General features: G+C 43.4%; 1 protein-coding gene across 1 annotated transcript in view; it reads left to right on the plus strand.

Annotated features, from left to right (window-relative positions):
• Positions 1-6,039: 6,039 nt before the first annotated feature.
• LOC146802517 (zinc finger MYM-type protein 1-like) overlaps positions 6,040-21,169 on the plus strand; it is a 46,776-nt gene continuing 31,646 nt past the window's right edge. The window contains exon 1 of the mRNA XM_085623765.1: positions 6,040-7,772. Coding sequence (XP_085479891.1) covers positions 6,040-7,772 — 1,733 coding nt within the window. The remainder of the gene's footprint in view (positions 7,773-21,169) is intronic.

The following is a 21,169-nucleotide window of genomic DNA, read 5'->3' on the forward strand; positions in this document are numbered from 1 at the left end:
TCATTTACACACTCATTTTCATAAAGCGCAACTCCTTACCCATAAGTGTTTCAAGCAGTTTGGGGGTGAGGGGAGCGGGTGAGAGGAGCTGCGGTTCAGTCGAAGAGCCAGGTCTTGAGGTCCTTCCTGAATTGGTCCTTCCTGAATTGCGGACGTAATGGTGATTGCCGGAAGTGGACAGGCAGGGAGTTCCAGGAGTTAGGAGAAGGATCTTTCTCCAGCAGTGGTCTTGCTGATACGTGGTATGGTGGCCTGGCCCAGTTGGATGGAGTGGAGATGTCTGGTGTATGTGTAGAAGGAGAAGTGGTTGTTGAGGTATCAATCCATCATGTGTTTGTTAAACGCGACTACTCACCAGTAAGGGTCTCAAGGAGGAGGGGATGTGCAGGTTCCAGTCCATCAAGGAGAGGGTCTGTCGAAAAGCCAAGATTTTTAGGTTTCGCATGAAGATGGGAGTGATAGTGTCTAAGGTGGAGCGGTAAGGCATTCCAGGCTCTGGCCGCGAGGAAGAAGAAGGAGCGGCTTCCCGATCTGGTTTTTCTGGCACGGGGGACAATGGCGTAGGAGAGCTGGGCTGATCGTAGGGCACTTTTGGGTGAGTGGAATTTGAGTCGGCTGTTTAGGTATGCTGGTCCGGTGTTGTGGCGGGCTTTATGTGCGTAGGTGAGAATCTTGAAGGTGATTCTAGCCTCGATGGGGAGACAGTGGAGTGTGAGCAGGTGCTGGGAGATATGGCAGTGTCTTGGCAGGTTGAGGACCAATCTTGCGGCGGCATTCTAGATGTTTTATAGTTTGCGGGAAAGGTTTTTGTTTATTCCGGCGTAGAGTGCGTTGCCGTAGTAGTATCTGCTGGTGATGAGGGCGTGAGTGACGGTATTTCTGTGCTTGAGGGGGATCTATTTGAAGGTCTTAGATAGGAGGCATAGGGTGTGAAAGGAGAATGCAACGGAGTTGACCTGGCGGTCCATTTTGAGCTCGGAGTCCAGGATGATCCCAAGGTTGCGTGTGTGGTCCATGGGTGGGTGGGCTTCCGAGGGCGGGAGCCACTAGGTGTCGTTCCAGGTGTCGGGGTGTGGGCCCATGATGAGTACTTCTGATTTGTCAGTGTTGAGTTGTAGGCAGCTGCTTTTCATCCATTTTGCAACAGCTTTCATGCCTTCTTGAAAGTTGTGTTTGGCTGCATTGGGTTCGCTGGATAGGGATAGAATGAGTTGGGTGTCGTCTGTGTATGAAACAATGTTAAGTCCATGGGTTCTGACGATGGGGCGAGCGGAGCTATCTAAACGTTGAAGAGCCTTGGGCTGAGGGAGGACTCCTGGGGGACTCCGCAGGTGGTTGGTGTAGGGTCCGAGACGAAAGGTAGGAGTCTGACCCGCTGTGTTCTGCCGGAGAGGAAAGAGTGGATCCAGTCGAGGGCCTTGTCCCGGATCTCTAAGTCATGGTGGGGATGCACTGCAAGATCTTATGAAGTAGATGGAGCGTGCGGAAATAGGAGGTTGAAACGGCGTTGATTTGGGGGTTTATTGAGAGCGAGGAGTCCAGGAAGATGCCAGGGTTTTGCGCGTGGTCAGTGGGTAGTGGTCATTGTGGGCCCCCTCTGTGTGTATAGGGAGGTGCACTGGGGGGTACCATGAGTTCCATGCACCAAATGGCAGGCACTGCACGGTGCCTGCCACGTGGTGCAGGGATATGCTGGGCATGCTCTTTTGACATTGCAGACGGTGCTGCAGCCAGCAGCACCGTCCGCAATGTTAAAAGGCCAGGATGCACCCGCAGTATGGCTGACACATCCTAATTGCACTGGTGGGACTGCCGCACGTCTGGCGGGTGGTCAAAACCATCATAATGAGCCCCTTAGGTCTTGTTTGAGCTAAGCTTGAGGCAGCTGTCCTTCATCCAGGTGGAGACTGCTTTATCTCCTTGTGGAAGTTGCTCTTGGTGGCTGTGGGTTCTTCTGTGAGGGAGAGAATCAGCTAAGTATTGTCGATATAGGAGACAATGTTGAGACTGCGGTTTCTGATGATGGCTGCAAGTGGAGCCCTGTAGATGCTGAAGAGGGTGAGGCTCAGGGAGGATCCCTGAGGCCCTTTGCAGCTGATCTCAGTGGGTTTTGAGTTTAATGGTGGAAGTCTGACTCTCTATGTTCGGCCGGTGAAGGAGTTGATCCATCCAGGGCTTTATCGCGGATGCCAGCGACGTGGAGTCTTGCTCAGAGGGTTTGGTGGGAAACGGTGTTGAAGGAGGCTGAGAGGTCCAGGAGGATAAGGGCAGCTGCTTCGCCTCGGTCGAGGCATTTGCATCTAGGTGTGAAGCTCTAGATAGCTCCCTGGAACAAAAGAATGCCAATGGCCCTTTAAATTTGGCCTGATAGAATCTGATAAGCCCCCCCACCCCCTTTGCACGTTGCTGCTTGGAATGAAAGCAGACAACCTGGAGACGCTGCTGAATGTGTACCTCTTACAAATGGGGATTTTGGTTGGCTAGGGTATACACCTAATCCAGCAATAACCCACCATTATAGTCAGATTAATTCAGATACACATGTAAGATTACCTCTGGTCATCATCTGGTAGCTTGGCGAAGAGCAGGCAGGCTTATCAAAGAGGCAATGTGTAAAGTATTAGTGCAACACATAGTAAAGTAACACAGTAAAAGACACCACAAAAAAACTTCACACCAGTTGTAGAAAAAGAGGCCATCTTTATCTAATTAAAGCTAAGCCTAAAGGACAACAGTCTAATAAGTGTATTAAGAATTATGCCAGTAGTAAAGTTAATTGCTCATTCTCCAGGGCCATCACAAAGCAAAGATGCAGGTGCTCCCTTTGAGGGAGTCATAGTAACATAGTATCCTCAAATGAGTCCACTGGTCACCTCCGCCTCGGAAAGGTCTTCAATGCAATGGGGGTTGAAGTCAGGCCGTGGGCCCTCGAGAGAGTACCTGGGGCTTGGAGTCGCTGCTCTGGCTGTCTGCGGTCTCGCACACGGAGTCCACGGGGCGGGAAGTTGAGTTGGGTACCAGCATGGCCGAAGGAGCACAGTCAGGTCTATGGCCCCATCCTGCTGTGTTGGAAGGCCTCACACATGGAGCCAATGTTGGTAAGAGGCACAGAGGCAGGCAGGGCTAGGGTTCAGCCACAGTAGAGTCACATGAGGTGTTCCCATGACTCTGCTCACTAAACCAACAGGATTCTAGAGTTCATGCACAGCACCACAGGCACTCACTGCAATGCACACATACTAAAACATACACACACATTGTTTCACATATATTCGTTTAAACGTGTATGCACTTCTTTGCAGAAACCAGCAACTTTACACAAAATTACACAAATCACAATGCTTGCAGAGACCCAGGATCTCACTTGCACTCATGCACATTCTATTAAAACCACCTGAATTTATTATCTTAAATGTTTGTGTTTATTTGTTTTGTGTAAAAGAGTATTGTACAGGTAGCACATTTGCTAGAAACATTACATGAATACAGTGCAGTAATTGTTGGTAATAATTCTTGTTTTAATTCTTTTAGCACATGAGAAATTGGAGTTAAGACTGATCGTAAAATAATCACATTCAAGATCGGTACTGCGAGATATCGAAAGAAGACACGTGGTGGCTCCGGCCCTGCGGCGACAGAACCTTTATCGAAACTCAGCTTCCTGGTCCTAGACCTCAAGCCAGAAGGTAGGACATGCTTTTGTATTTCCCGCAAAGGTCCACATTCAGCTATGTATGGGTGCCAAGTGTGTGGTCTTTAGGTGTGGAGGCCTGTTGGTTTATCCTAGCAAAACAGTGCAGAGAGTATGAGGTTGAATTTTAAGGGGATAATTTTGTGTTTTTTCATGATTAACTATGAGAAGTTCAAAAATGTTGATTTTTAAATCTTTTATTATTGTATGCTCTCTTTCATTTATCTAACTAGCCTAATAATCCCTTACTATCCCTTAATGCTTACCGTCCCTAAAGATATTAAACCCCAAACTGCCCATACATTCTGTCGTTTCTTGATGCATAATAAATGGACTATTCTTTAATGCTACCCTGATTCATAATAGCCCTGAACTACTCCTTAGTGCTACCCTAAAATCCCGTAATTATCCATTAACGCTAACTTGACCTGAATCATTACAATTCATTGCTAGTCTCCTGACCCTTATTTTAGATGCTCCTGTCTACTTTGGGAGGATGGCCCTTAGCCCTGCTACCAGTACACTTATGTTTCTTGTATAATGCATGAAAGCCACTACTTATTTTCATTCTATTTTTTCAGTCAACAATGTTTTTCACACCAATGTTTTTCAGTCTACTTTTTCCGTACCATGGGGCAGATTTACGTTTCCTGGCGCATCCCTGCAAATCAGCAGGGATGCGCCAGGGAAGATGCGTCACGCAAGTTTGCCCATGCGCTATTGCAGATGCGCCGCATTTGCAATGTGGTGCATCATGGCGCAAAGACAAGCAGATGCGTGACGCATCTGCTGGCGTAAGGTTGGCGCAGTGCTGAAGTTGTGTCGCAAGCGTGACGCAACTCCAGCACTGTTCCAACCTGCCCTATCCCTAACATGGTGCGTCACGTCTTACGCCTGCTTGAAGCAGGCATAAGGATTTGACGCACCAGCGTCGGAAAAGTGACTGCGTGAAATCTCGTAGATTTCACTGCGTCACTTTTCCGAGGGTTTTGTCGACGTAACGCCCACCCTGCATACATTAAACCTGACTCAGGTTTAATGTGGCGCAGGGCTTTACAACGTGACGCATCTCCCTAGATGCGTCACGTTGCAAATCTGTCGCAGCATGGCGCTAGCTTTGCGCCGCCGCTGCGTCACAAATGTGATGCAACGGCAGCGCAAAAGTGGCGCACAGGGCTTGTAAATCTGCCCCAGAGTTTGTACAGTGAGTAGGATATATAAAATCTATCTAATGTGTTGTGACTGTGTGACTCCTGTCCATTTAGTAATAGGATCACTGATATGACTAGCACTGTCTAAAGGATGTAATTATAGTCTGTCTTGTGTGTAGAATACCTCCATCCATATATTTTTTGAATTCGGAAATAGTCTAACTGCAATGGTAAACTCTTAATTGGAAAAATATACATTTATTTTGCTGTGCTTGGTACAGACGGCTGCTGGATATATCAGAGATCTGCCTAGAACTCTTTTAAAGGGTATTGCTCAATGCAAGTCGTATGCTTTTTACAGAAAATTTCAACATGTTTTGTATTATTTGCCATCTAAAGTCAAGTCCAAATGTATAAGTACTTTGTTTTAGGTTTACTCCTAACATATACTGATTTTATCCTTCTAATAGTAATTCAAGGACCCCATAATTGGAATATACCCTTTAAATTCTAGGCAGATTACTGAATTGACATGCTTAAGCTTTTCAATCGCCACTGGTGTTGTGCATGCAATGGCACCTAGCCTCAAAGCTTACATCATATTTTAATTATTAACAGGATCCCAGGAGGAATTCTGAACTAGTTACAAGGCTATACCGCTTGGGGGACAGCTGTACGTGCTGCTGCAGTTGCATTCCTGTCAGAATGAGGATGGATGACTAATTGCTGTTACTATTGTGTGCATGACAATTCATATTAGTGTATTCATTATTTTGCGTGATATAGTTTTTGTGTCTTCAACCTAGGGAATATTTAAAAACAGGTTAGGTTTTCTATTTCCAGTCTGATCTATTGCTAGATACAATGAACACAGTTGACAGTTTACTCGTACACCCCTTTTTGGGCTTGACACATGCTGATAAACTGCAAGTGAAAACATTAGGAGCTGATAAACCTGAAATTAAAATTGAGCAGTCTGCAAAAGATAGGGGACAGGGTTATACACGTCGGTTTACCAGAACATGGTATGATAGGATAGAGTGGCTTACTGGTAGCGCTTCTAAAAATGCTTTATTCTGTTTCCCTTGCTTACTTTTTGGAGGTGAAGTTGCCTGGACAAAAACAGGAGTTACTGACCTAAAGCATCTGGCTGAAAAAATAAAAAAACATGATTCCTGTAAATCTCATTTGACAAATATGTTGAAATTATCTCTTTTCGGAAAATCGGACATTGTACAGCAATTGAACGAAGCATACCGTGTGGGAGTAAGAAAACATAATGCAGAAGTGGATAAAAACCGATACATTTTATCAAAATTGATTGACTGTATTCGTTTTTGTGGTGCCTTTAAATTGGCATTACGGGGCCATGATGAAACTGAAGAGTCTCTAAATCCTGGCGTGTTCGGGGGCCTTGTTGATTTTGTCTCCAGCATTGACAGTGCTATGGAAACACATTTAAGAACAGCCACAGTGTTTAAAGGCACGTCTAAAACTATTCAGAATGAATTGCTGGACTGTATGCTGGAAGTGATAAGAGAATATATTACACAGCAGTTGAGAAGCACTGATTATGTAGCTATCCAAGCTGACGATACAACTGATGTCTCTACTAAGACACAGTCAGTTCTAGTCTTCCGCTACATTGATGGAAATTGCAAGGTAGCTGAACGATTTTATTGTTTCACACATCTAAAAGACTCATCTGCAGAAACAATTGCCTCAGCCATTCTTAATGAATTAAACACTGTTTTCCCTGACCAATGTGCTAAAGGAAAACTAATTGCTCAAAGCTACGATGGGGCCAGCGTCATGCGTGGTGCAACAGGTGGGGTGCAAAAGAAAATCAGGGATGTTTACCCAAATGCACATTATATTCATTGCCATGCCCACCAACTTAACCTAATTATGGAACAGGCTTCCTCCAAAATATCTAGAGCTAAAATTTTCTTTTCAGAGATTGGAGGTATAACAGCATTTTTTGCACGTTCCCCGAAAAGGACTGATATTCTTGAACAAATAGTTTCAAGAAGACTTCCAAGAGGGTCTGCAACTCGCTGGAACTTCAATATTCGAGCAATATTGATAATTTATGAATACAGAGACGATCTTCTTGAATGCATGTCAACCATTGCAAACAGTGGTGATTTTGAGTCAAATACTATATGTGAAGCTAAGGGATTTAGTAGAACATTAGATGATAGAGAGTTTATATTCTTTCTGTTTCTTTTTCACCGTATAATGCCCCAGGTAGACATTTTATATAATCAATTGCAAAAGCGAGACATTGACACTGTATATGTCCAGAAAGCTACTACAGACTTTGTGACAAGCATCACCAAAGTACGGGAATCCATTGACAGTTTGGATTCTACACTGCCACAAGAATGTACATTTGTAAACCGAAGACTGCAAATAAATACTTTGACCCAAGAAGCAAAAGAAGTCTGTGACATTATTGTGGTCCATGCCAGAGAGCGCTTTGCATTCACAAAGCATCTTGTAAGTGCAACACTATTGCGAAGTGACCTTTTTGAAAGACATGACAAATCTTTCTCAGCTGAGGCACTCGCAGAAACGATAGAAGCCTATCCTATGTTAGACAAGGCTAGATTGCGTACAGAACTTTCGGTCCTGTATGGAAGACGTGACTTCCGTCAAACTACTGGTGGTGCCATGGCTTTATTTAGCTTTTTGTGTGAAAACAACTTAGAGAAATCTTTTTCTGAGACCATAAAGATTTTAAGAGTTGTCATTACTACACCCATGACAACAGCAGAGTCTGAGAGATGTTTTTCCACACTAAAGAGGGTAAAAACGTTTTTGCGAAACACTATGACTCAAGCTAGACTTAATGCATTGGCTATGCTGTCAATGGAAAAGGAGCTAATAAAGGAAATACCAGAATTCAACAAAAGAACAATTGAAAAGTTTGTTCATATTAAAGATCGACGAGCAAACTTTCTATATAAATAGAAAATATTAATCTGATGTGTAATCATAGTTTCAGGTGTTTATAGCTCGGTTTGTTTTGTTTGATAACATTAGGAAGTACTGTTGGACATGTACTCATTCCATTTAATATTCATAAAACTCCTGTACAGTTGATATGTGTTTATATATGTGTGTTTATGTATCTGTGAATTTATAGATATTTGTTTTCATATTTTATTATTTTTTAAAATATTTTTGTTGTTAGTGTCTAAAAATATGTTGGTTTTGAGGGTATATGTCTTTATATGTACAACATTTAGTTATTTTCGTAATTTATTTTTATTTAACTGTTTTCTACTGTACTAACAGGGACAAGAACCCTTCTACCTGTGATTGACATGCAAAGTATTTAAATATTATTATTTTTTTAATTGTTTAAAAATATCATATTGGTTTTGAAAGTTCTTAAAATGTACATTTATTTATTTTCATAATTTCTTTTAATTCAATTTTTTCTGCTGTGCTGGCTGAAGAGCACAAGGACCTGAGTGTGGCATGCAAAGAATTTATATAGTATTATTTAAAATAATTGTGTTTGTGTTTACAAATATCATATTGGTTTTGAAGGGATATTTCTTAAAATATACATTTATTTATTTTCATATTTTATTTTTATGTAGCCATTTTCTACTGTACTGACAGGCACAAGGGACTGAGAGTGGCATGCAAATATTTAAAAATAAAGTAAAACGTTTTTACCAAGCCTGCTTATACATATAAAGTTTGTGTTGTTTCTTTCTAAAATAAATTAAAGATTGTTGATGGATATTTCTTATATTTTAAGCAATGCATATTACACTCATTTCATAACTCATTTTTATTTAGTGGTTTTCTAAAATACTGATGGACCCAAGGGCCTCAGAGCGCTATATGAACTATTTTAAGTACAATATTTACTTCATTTTGCAAAATTGCCTCGCTCAAAAATGCAAAGCTTTTGCTGACTTCCTAAGAATTAAATGTTTGTTTCGAATGGATATTTCTTATACTTGTAGCTATTTAATGTCATGAAGATTACTGGGCAATCAACATTGAATAGCTGATGCAGAAAAGGAAGTGGCCAGCCTTCATTTCGGGTAGGATCAAAATTACAAGTGTGTTTCTTTGCGGATGTTTATGCACCTATGTTAGGTGTTTTCTATTGGAATGGGTAGAGACAAAGCGGTTTTGCTTAGTACCCCTAGCCATCTTCAGAAGTCAGACTTGCTTGGCAACACAGAAATTCTCTGAAATTATGTATGAGTTTTCTTTTATGAATGCCTAGAAGAACTGATTTTTCAGTCCATTTATCACATAAATAGTGCTGAAAATTGCACCAAAAAATGCCAATTTTTAAAAAATTTCTTCACGGGGGGAGAACCCCCCCGAACCCCCCTTATTGCCGTCGGGCACGCTCGCTACGCTCGCTCGCTCCCGTACGTTCATGCCTTTTGAAATACGCCTCACCAGTTTAAAATTCCACCAGCCGCCACTGGTACTACCTAAAATACACAAGGAGACACGCCCTCCACCTGGGAGACCTAATGTCTCTGGGATATGCTCTCCACTCGAACAGCTGAGTCAGTTTTGCAATTACTATCAACAACTACTGGTTCAAGTAACACCGTCATTTCTAAAAGATACCAAGGGAGTACTAAACCTGATTGCCAATATGGGAAATCCTCAGAAGATCACCTTCCTAATTACGCTTTATGTGAAGGCATTGTATACGAACATCCATCAAGATGCCACCATAGAGGTGATTGACACCTCTTTGAGAACAGCAACTCTACCGACCACTACATCTGTTGAGTTCATAATCGAGTGCGCTTCACTGGCTCTGTAAAACTATTTCTTCAAAACCCTGGAGTACCCATTCAAATTTGGAATCAAGGTACATACTCTCCCACTCCAATCCATTTCAGACAAACATGATCTCATATAAGCACTATATAGATTACATCCTCATCTTTTGGAAAGGAGGAGAGAACAGCTGTGAGTCATTTGGGAACTGGATCAACTCCCTCTACCCTTTTTTATGTTTCGCAAGTTCAATCTCTGACATACAGTTTCCATTCCTCTACCTTCTAATGAGCATTAATCACGGGCAAATAAACATAAGAACTTACCAAAAAACACCAACTGTAATAGCCTATTATCTTTTCGATAGTCACCACCCAAAAGCGCTCCAGGAGAGCCTCCCTATGGCGAGTAGCTGCATCTTCAGAGGAATTGAAGTGCCCTTGGATATTGCGATAAATAGGCTAAAGACCTCAGTAAGAACTTACTTGAAAGAAACTAGCCTAAAAGAGTAATCAGATAGGCTGAAAAGAAAGCACACAACAACAACAACCGAGAGGCCCTACTGGAGAACACGATACGTCCAAAGGAAGACTTTCTGACATGTGTAACCACATTCACCCCTCTATCTAACAAGGTTAAAAACACCATTACGAAAAAATTGAAAATCCTCAATGCAGGTGACTTGGAGCTAGAATGTCCACGCTTTGCTTTAAAGAGAACATTTAATTTGAAGAATCAGCTAGTGTATATTAGGCCATGGGCTATGAAGCCCATGCCCCAAACCACCCAACTTACCTCCTGTAAGCGGGCATCATTCCTGTGGGATCTGCACTGCATGTCCTTCAAATGAACACTCAAAGTCACTACAACCGGGCAAATTTACATGGACACAGAAATATCATGCTAGTTGCATTACCAATAATTGCATCTATCTCATCACATTCCAGTGTCAAATGTTCTATATAAGGAAGTCACTTTAACCGGGCAAATTTACATGGACACAGAAATATCACACTAGTTGCAATACCAAGAATTGCATCTATCTCATCACATGCCAGTGGCAAATGTTCTATATAGGGATGACAATCAGACCATTCAAAATAAGAATAGGGGAACACAAGAGTACCATAAGATGTGGACGCAATGCCACAAAGATGTGCAGCCACTTCAATGAATTGAGACACTCCACTGAAGACTTGAAGTGGACGATTTTGGAAGCAAACCCTACATGGAACACCACCACACTGTTCAGATGAGAACAACGATGGGTGTACCATCTCCACACTAATCACAACAGTCTAAACGATGAAATTCCTGGATCCAAGTGTAGATACATCAGTATGGTTTCTATTTCTGAAATACCCAATGAAAATGGAAAATGATCAACAATCACATCAAACCCATATTATCAGCGGCCAAAGATGGGGGTCTATCTACCACACTGGCACAGGGGTTATAAATTATTATTTATATATTAGTATTTGAGTAGAAGCAAAATGTACCATAAGCCAGCTACATCAGGGCATAACCATTACATCATGTGCCCAGAGGGCACCTCTACAAAGCTGCCTTGTTATAACCACTCGCTAGGAAACATATATATGCCTTTCTCATCACGTATTGGAATCAACGGGGAGTGCCACATCTCCTCGGAGAACCATTGTGTTAAAATGATCTACTATATCCTCTGATAGAGGTGTAAACCTCACTTTGCCTTCTGCAAAACACAACATAGAAATGTAACAGGTATAGAGGGACTGACCAATAACAAGGCTCTGGGTGAAGACGGGATCCCCCAAACCTCTTGAGAAGTAATATTGAGGTGTGGGCTCCAATTTTAACCAGGGTTTTGAATGCGGCAGTGTCAACTGACATGCCCCAGTCTTGGTCTACTGCCACTATCGCCCCTATCTATAAGAAAGGGGATAGGGATAAACCCGATTGCTACCGACCCATTTCGCTGATAGACTCGACCGTCAAGGTTATGGGTCGGGTCATACTAAATAGGCTAGTGGAGTGGGCAGTCAAAAATCAAATCATCTCGGAGGTCCAATATGGCTTCAGAGCAGGCCAATCCACAGTGGGACAACGCCTGAACTTCCATCTAGTGATAGCTAAATATACAATCGCTAAAGTGGGATCCATTTATCTAGACTTCATGGATCTCACTGCAGCGTTCGATAGGGTGAATGGCAGTAAATTATGGTCCCTACTAGATGAATTAGGAGTAGAGCGTTCAATCATAAATGCTATGATGACTTTCTATGTCCATACCTCAGCTGCAGTACGTTTTACAAAAGAAGGGGAGCTCACCAATAGTTTTAAATGCTCTAGAGGGGTGCGTCAAGGCTGTACTCTAGCCCCTTTTTAATTCACGCTGTATATGGAATCTGCCTTGATATCCCTGCAGGCCGACACCCCAAGAATTTGCACTAGACCAGTGCCAGTACTGCTGTATGCAGATGACGCGGTGCTTATAGCCCGCACCCCAAGAGCTTTGCAAATCTTAATTGACAAGTTTGTCTCCTTTATGAAGGGGCTGGCTTTGTCTCCCAATTATGCCAAGTCATTTGTGATGGAAGTGGGCTGTCGAGGGAAGAGTACAACATCTTATAAGGCAGGCTCTTCTAGTATATAGAAAGTTCCAGTTTTTAAATATCTAAGGGTTTTATTTGATACCAATTAAACTGGAATAATCTGCAAGAACGGAAGGTGGCGGACACAAAGGAAGCAATGGGAGCTATAGCAAGTTTTGCACACAGATTAGGTTTATGGTCACCCAGAGTGATTTTAAAATTATGTAAATCAATTTGTATCTCTAAGGCTGTCTATGGGAGTGAGTTCTGGGTGTACAAGGCAGTGGCGGAACTACAGATGATGCACAATAAATATCTGAGACGGCTGTTCAAAGTCCCTCAGGGCACCCCCTCCCACTCAGTCCATGCAGAACTTGGGGTGAGATATGTGACTGATCTAGTCGCAATTAAGCCTCTGCTTTGTTGGGTGAATATTTGGTCCGATGAGGAGGCCTCCCTTAACTAAGCGGTAATTTTGGATTGCTCTCATTGGATCATGCCCTCAAAATACCCTGATTAATATATATAAAAGAAACATTATGTAGCCTAGGAAGTTCAGACATTTTTACAAACTATAGAAGAGTGAAGAAAGACGACAAAAAAATTATAAATTATCTATTCTCCAAGAAGGTTAGCGTTGAGTGAGAAGGTAAGGAATCGATCAAGCCGAGAGTTAGAGCACATGTCCTCGTTAAATCAGTACTGGGAAGGGAACACTACCTCACTATTTTAACTAGCGCCTATGATCGTTTTTTAATTACCTGTTTTAGATTTAACATATTTCATAATTTAGTGGCCTTCCCTATCGGTTTTGTAGCACAAACGGAGAATAGAGGGCCCTGTGGCTGCAACAATAGGTCTCCACAGGATATTTTACATTTTGTCTTTTTATGTAAATATTTTACGTATACACAGCGACTTTATCTTAAACCATTTTTAAAAGACATGAGTTTTAGACAGGCTCAAATTTCACTTTTGCACATGCAACTGCTGCAGAACAAATGCACTTTATTCATGGTTACACACTTATTAAGAGCAATGGTGAGATTTAGGAAAACCAGAAATGATCAAGATTGAGAGGTGTATTTAAGAATAGCAACATGTGGACATAGGCACTCAGTGTATCCAGTTGGCTCTTGTAGTCTTATATAATGTTTGGGGTCCTTGAAGAGGAGAGTATATTGTGATCTCATTTTAGAGCTGTGATAAGCTGATTTATGCTTTTTATCGAATAAGGTATTTTAATGTATTGTATCTTTTATGGCTGTATGCTTTGCCGAATAAAGATTGTTATGATTATTATTTTTTTTAAAGCATAGAAAAGGATATTATTAATACTTATGTATTCATAGTATACACATTTACTTCCATCCATTTTATCTGATACATCACTGACATCTAGCAACTAGACAACAGCAAGTATCCACTCCAATATGGCCACCAGACATGTGCATTGAGACACTTTCGGGTCTCCCTCGGCAGTCTGGCCAGATGCTTCTGATGAGAAGCCCTACATAGCAAGCGTCTCCACCGCCTCGCAGAACCTTTTGTGAGAGCAGAGGAGCAGGGTAGGTGCGGCAAGCAGCTCACACTCGAAAACCGTTAGTACTGCGGGCAGACACTAATTTGATGCGACAATTCCGAGCCGATACTTTATGCTCAGCCTCAAACATATTTGGACAGTAAACTTACTGGGTCCATTTCTCCCCGCTTTTCAGTGGAGTATGCCAGTACGCAGCACCCCTGCCTCATCCTATGGGTCACTGGAGCACCCCATTTTAGGTAAGGCTATTTTTCTCTTATATCAATGCCATGAGAAACAGGAAATACGAATAATCTCCCAATTTAAACATGCCACAATTACTTTTATACATTCTCTCATGCACTATGGTGGCATGTGGCTATAATGGCCAATCTGTGATTTGCTTTTCAGCATTTGTGAATCTGCACAGTAACATCTCCTAAATGACAAGGGCTGGCAGGGGTTCGGATTAGACACTATGGGATGATACAATGGCAAATCTAATGATTATGACATCATGTGCCAGTATGCATCCTCATGATTTTATATATGTTGTGTATGTATCTGTTTGTCTGTCTACGTCTACTGGAAACTTCAGCTCCAGACACACACATTGGTCCACGAAATGGGACATTCTGGTCAACAAGAAGGTCTTGTGCCAGAAGCATTATAAGTCTATTGTTATTTCTATATGCATTGTTTTCCGTGTTTCTATCTAGGTTGGACATTCAATGACAAGACAAGTTGGTACCACTATTAGGGTACTACTTTTTGACACAAGTGTGGGGTAGAAAACTCACCTATATTTAAGGGCCTAATAAGCGCCATGGATAATTTTTGACCATCAGGGGCACAAAACATGTTGACCAAAGTTTGACCCTAACAAGGGTAGCAAACCAGACTACGAGGGCACATTATAACCCCTCATGTAGAACTAACCTATGAGATTTTTTAATCTGACAGGGAAATCCATATAGTAAAGGTTTAAGCGATATCCCTTAATCAGTTTTAGCTCACTCCACACCATCATTCACACCACCCCTCCAAGACATCCCTTGCACTCATCAAGTGGCATAAACAAAAGATCTCTGCTAAGGTGACCCATCAGGGGACCCGTAGGGCATTGCAGCACCGGCTCAACGAGGAGCAATTGCCCTATGATGAAGCATGGCATCCTTCTGTATGTGTGAGGGCAACATGACCGAGTCTTGCTGACTGTCATTCACAACATGCCCAACTCTTAGATACTTCTTGCTTCCTTCCTCTCTAGGAACAGTGACCCCAATCATTGCATTTATTTCAATCCCAGGAGAAGAGACATTGGACCTTTATTAGCTACTAGCCCACCCTTCTCCTATTTATTGATAGCTGTAAAAAGTTCTTCCCTTCTCCTGTCATGACTCCAAAAAGTCTGAGGTGTGAAAAGACTAGTGTCAGGTTCCTTTGTGTGTGCTGGAGACAATCCCGTTGAAATGTAAGAGAGGCAGGGAACAGCATGCAGGCAGAATGGCCCATTCTGCCAACATCCAGTCACCTTTGTCTCACTGGAAGGAACTCACAAACCCCAACAGCAGAGATATTCACAGTCATGTTACCCAGGAAACTGGCCGGAAAAAATGGTTAGGACAAGCAAATGCCAACTTTCTAAAAGTGGCATTTTCAAAATTGTGACTTAGAATCTGCCTTCGCCATGAAAGAGGATTTTCAAGTATTTGAATGTCAACACCATATTTCTATCTTCTCCCAATGAAATGTTACCACTTATTAAAAGTAGTATTGTAACCCCATGTTAGTCAATGGGAGAGTTAGGCCTTTGAACATTGAAAAACAAATGTAGGAGCTTTTCACTACTGCGACATATAAAAGTTAAAAGTGCATGTCCAATTTTTTAAATACGCTGAACCCTGCCCTCTGGGCTGAGCAAGGCCTTACATAGGGGTGAATTATATGTATTGAAAAGGAAGGTTTGGGCCTGAAAAAAGGTTTATTTTGTCAGGTCGAAATAGCAGTTTAAAACTGAGACATGTTTTGAAAGGTTACTTTAATGAGTTGTATAATGAGCGCTGCAGGACCATTAGTGGCATTTAATATAAAGGCTATTGGTACATGCATTACCATGTACTAGGGACGTACAGGTAAATTAAATGTGCCAATTAGGTGTAAGCCAATTTTACCATGCTTTAGGGAGAAAGCACAAGCATGTTAGCACTGGTTAGCAGTATTAAAGTTTGCAGAGCCCTAAAGCCAACAAAAACAAATTTAGCAAAGCAATAGGAATGAAGGCAAATGATTGTGAGAATACCATGCCAAGGGTGTCAGGTTGAAACAGTGAGAAAAATGTTTATCTGTTAAAATGACTTTAATAAATTACTTGTCTATGTGGTAACATTGAAGGAAAGTCACATAGCTTGACAACAAAGAGTATATATCAATATGATACAATCGTTTAATAACAGTAAGTATGGAAGTATATGTGGATTGCAATTAAACATTAATATACATTAGAACATTGGAATGTTGGGAGCTCCATTGAAAACAGTGGAGTGCTCCGGGCTTATAATGGCTGGTATAAGCCCGGAGCACCAACATTCCAATGTGTCTTTGTTCACAGCTCTGGCTGTGAACAAAGACTTCAGGGAGCCTGAGGGGATTTCAATCCCCTCGCGCTCCCTGAAGGCTTTGTTTTATTAGAACATTCTGCCCTCTAGTGCCAGAATGTTCTAATAGCCTTATAGCCCTTCGTAGCAGGGCTATACCAGCTTTTAAAGTCCCTCTGCTTTGTTAAAGTCCCTCGCCTTCGGCTCGGGCCTTTAACGCTGCAGCGGGCCTTTAACAGCCGGTATAGCCCGCTACGGCGGGCTATAAGGCTATATTATATAAACATATATACATGTATGGAATCATGATGTAAATACAGACATATCCCTATTGTATGTATTCTGTTATTTTCAGAGAGACAATTCTACATATATGCCAATGTATCACATAAGGAATTATTATGTGCACTACCTTTGTTTGGCCAGATCGAGTATTTATGACAAATAATCTTGATAGTTTTGTGTTTTGATAGCGGTAGCCATCAAAGTGTCAATGCAATTGTAAATAAGATTAGAAAATCGGCGTGTTTTTATTTTTACAAAATAAATATTGGTAATAAGGGTTCTTGAAAGCACTTACAAGCGACCGTGTACAACCCTAAAATATTTGGACATGACGAAAAATTATTTAACAAATACACCTCATAATGAACATGTAGGGAAACTGCTCCTGCCTGTTCACTGCTCCTGCCCATTCACTGCTCATGCCCGTTCACTGCTCCTGCTCATGTCAAATCACTTCTCCTGCCCCATCACTTCTCCTGCCCCATTACTTCTCCTGCACCGTCACCGTTCCTGCCCGTTCACTGCTCCTGCCCTTTCACTGCTCCTGCAAAAAGAACAATTGATGGACAGAATGCAGAACAATGTCATACATTCACCCCAGTACAGCGATCTGGGCCTAAATCCATTGTTTCTCTGCTCACCATGCCATTCCAGTTTGGACCCAGCCATATGCAAATCAGTCTTGACCCTGCACCCAATGGGAACAGTCCAGCCCGAACTGCCAGGCCGGGTCCTCCCTGGACCGGAGACAAGCATCCTATGACCGGTTTCGGGATTTCAGCCCTCATCAGCCAGGATAGCTTGACTCCAGTGGCATGGAGAGCACAGGACCCTCGTCTGGGCATACCGATCCCACTCGGGGTGACAAATGCAAAAAGAATAATTGATGGAGAGAATGCAGAGCAATGTCATATATTCACCCCAGTACAGAGATCTGGGCCTAAATCCATCGTTTTTTTTGCTCACCATGCCATTACAGTTTGGACCCAGCCATATGCAAATCAGTCTTGACCCTGCGCCTAATGGGAACAGTCTAGCCCGAACTGCAAGGCCAGATCCTCCCTGGACTGGGGACAAGCATCCTATGACCGGTTTTGGGAATTTAGCCCTCATCAGCCAGGATAGCTTGACTCCAGTGGCATGGAGAGCACGGAACCCACGTCAGGGCATACCCGTCTCACTCGGGGTGACAAATGCAAAAAGAACAATTGATGGACAGAATGCAGAACAATGTCATACATTCACCCCAGTACAGAGATCTGGGCCTAAATCCATTGTTTTTTGCTCACCATGCCATTCCAGTTTGGACCCGGACATTTGCAAATCAGTCTTGACCCTGCACTCAATGGGAACAGTCCAGCCCGAACTGCCAGGCCAGGTCCTCCCTGGACTGGAGACAAGCATCCTAGGACCGGTTTCGGGATTTCAGCCCTCATCAGCCAGGATAGCTTGACTCCAGTGGCATGGAGAGAACGGTCGCCACGTCTGGGCATACCGTTCCACTCGGGTGACAAATGCAAAAAGAACAATTGATGGACAGAATGCAGAACTATAATCACTGCTCCTTCCCCAACACTTCTCCTTCCCCATCACTTCTCCTGCCCCGTCACCGTTCCTGCCCGTTCACTGCTCCTGCCCTTTCTCTGCTCCGTCCAGTCAGAACTCCTGCTCATGCTCGATCACCGCTCCTGCCTCGTCACTTCCCCTGCCCCTCACTTCTCCTGCCACCTCACTTCTCCTGCCCCATCACTTCTCCTGCCCAGTCACTTCTGCCGTCCCATCACTTCTCCTTCCCCGTTAACTGCTCCTGTCCGTTCACTCCTCCTGTCCGTTCACCACTCCTGTCCGTTCACCGCTCCTGTCCGTTCACCACTCCTGTCCATTCATCTCTCCTGTCCATTCACTGCTCCTGCCCGGTCACTGCTCCTGCTCATGCCTAATCACTGCTCCTGCCCCATCACCTCTCCTGCCCTGTCACCTCTCCTGCCCCATCACCACTCCTGCCCCGTTACTTCTCCTGCCCGTCACTTCTCCTGCCCGTCACTTCTCCTGCCCGGTCACCTTTCCTGTCCCATCACCCCTCCTTCCCTGTCTCCTCTCCTGCCCCGCCACTTCTCATGCCTGTCACTTCTCCCACCCCGTCACTTCTCCTGCCCCGTCACTTCTCCTGCCCCGTTCACTGCTCCTGTCCCGTTCACTGCTCCTGTCCGTTCACTGCTCCTGCCTGGTTACCGCTCCTGCCCATGACTAATCACCACTCCTGCCCGTCACTTCTCCTGCTTCGTTACTTCTCCTACCCCGTCACCTCTCCTGCCCCATCACCTCTCCTGCTCTGTCACTTCTCCTGCTCGTCACTTCTCCTGCCCATCACCTCTCCTTTCCTATTGCCTCTCCTGTCCCATCACTGCCCCTGCCCCATCCCTTTTTCTGCCCCGTCACTGCTCCTGCCCCGTTCACTGCTCCTATCCGTGTACTGCTCCTGTCCGTTCACTGCTCCTGCACGGTTACGGCTCCTGCTCATGCCTAATCCCCACTCCTGCCCCGTCACTTTTCCTACAGGGTCACCTCTCCTGCCCCATCACCTCTCCTTTCCTGTTGCCTCTTCTGTCCTAATCACACTAGAGAGAAGGGATAATAAAACTTTATGGTATTGAGAAAGTGTAGGGGAAAATGAACCTGGTTTATAAAACTGCCCTCACACACAGCAAGCTGTGTCATGCTTCATCATAGGGCTGCTAACACACCTCCACACGAGCCAACGCTGGAGGTGGAGCAATAGGGAGGGGGGAAGACAATCCAACATAAAGTGTAGGAGTCCCATTAACAATTTTAATATTGGGCACCCTGTCCAGATTTAAAACTAAGAAAATGTGGATGCTGGGTTGTGGAGCTTATAATGAGACACCAACCCCTCCACTCTGCAAAAATGTCGACATGTTTCAGCCGACAAAATATACAACCCTGGCTTTCTTCAGGACTCTCAATATTGTGATCCCTCAGTGCTTATCCTACCTCCTTCAAATCCATGAGTACTGGGAAAGTCACCATGCCGAGTCAAATGCTCGGTTGAAAAGTAGTTGAGCCCATTGTTCGTTAAGAGAAACCAAGTTAAGACCAAAACTTAAGACAAACTTAAGACAAAATCCTATGTTGAACTTTAGTTAAACTTAAGTTAGGATTTTGTCTTAAAACCAAAATTTAAGACAAACTTAAGACAAAATCCTAACTTTACTACTTCTAAATGCCTTTTGTGAATACCGAAAGTCGAAAAGTTAGGATCTTGTCTCAGATTACTTTTGTGAATCAGACCAAGTAGTTCACATGTTACTTCCACAGTATTCATAAAAATAAGATTCAGCGTTTGCCCTGCCCTATGCATAGGGACAGGCACTGTTTACTTGAGCTCTAGGGTCTCCAGATCCTAAATCGACAGTGACCTAGCTATGATAATTTAAATTGCTCCAACAGTAGAAACTTATAATAAGTAAGATAATAAGGTGCAATATAGTCAATTAGTGCCTGCCTGACTGAAATCTTTGCTAGCACCAGGTGGCCAATAAATCAGTGCCCCCCTCCATACTTCTGTAACGGAGATTATAATTTAAAAAATACACATCTCTATCCAGCCGGAGCATGGCGTATCGACTAGCTTGACCCTTAGAGAGTCATGGAAAGCAATAGCAACACCACCACCTGGACTCTCTATCCTGTCTGATTTGACCAAAGTATAGTGTTCTGGTATGGCTAATGAAATACAAGGGAGAGCTGTGTCGCAAAGCCAAGTTTCCGTAAAGAAGCATAGCTTGGCACTGGGCGATAAAATAATGGCGTGCCTGGCCATAGACCTAATATTATAATATAGGTCATCTATCTTCTTCGTGTTGCCTGTATGAGCAGGGGGACTGGACTATAATTCTTATTCTGGGTGGAAACTTCTCAGGGACAATTAGAGAGTGGGCACGATGGTAGTATCGGTACGCCAGCTCCTGGCACTATTGAAATAACTGAGCATAAGAATCTGCAGTTCTTACAGGAGGCTTGACCCTCAAGGGTCAGGAATTGTTGACAACAAAAACACGGAAGAGGGACCGGGCCCCCTATTCCGCTGGCATCGCGGCGTACTTAGCTTTTCCGGCACTTTTTGGGTGCCGTAAAAATATTGCCGTCCGGACTGCTGTCGGTTCGAATCGTACTTCCTGGTTCGTGAAACGCAGCCTGAATGCATCCCGACGTCACGTCGGCGCTTTCCCGGATCACATTTGTATGGATATTTTCGTCGGTCGGTGTTTTTTTACGGTTCGTACGGAAATGGTGTTTCCGTACGAATCGTACTTGCATGTTTGTAATGTTTTTTTCCCGGGTACAAGTCGGACGGAGAAAACACTCCGACCGACGGTTCGTACCCGGTTTCTCCAGGATCCGAATCGGCACCAGAATAGTTAGAGAGCCAATGAATGAGAGTACATGTAAAGACCTAAATCAACACATAAAGAGAGCTACAGTAATGACTAACAAGAGACTCAGCAAAACAATGACAAAATACAATACAACATACAAATAGGGAAAGCAAT

This window comes from Triturus cristatus, chromosome 8, assembly GCF_964204655.1.
Source record: "Triturus cristatus chromosome 8, aTriCri1.1, whole genome shotgun sequence".
Taxonomy (NCBI): Eukaryota; Metazoa; Chordata; class Amphibia; order Caudata; family Salamandridae; genus Triturus; species Triturus cristatus.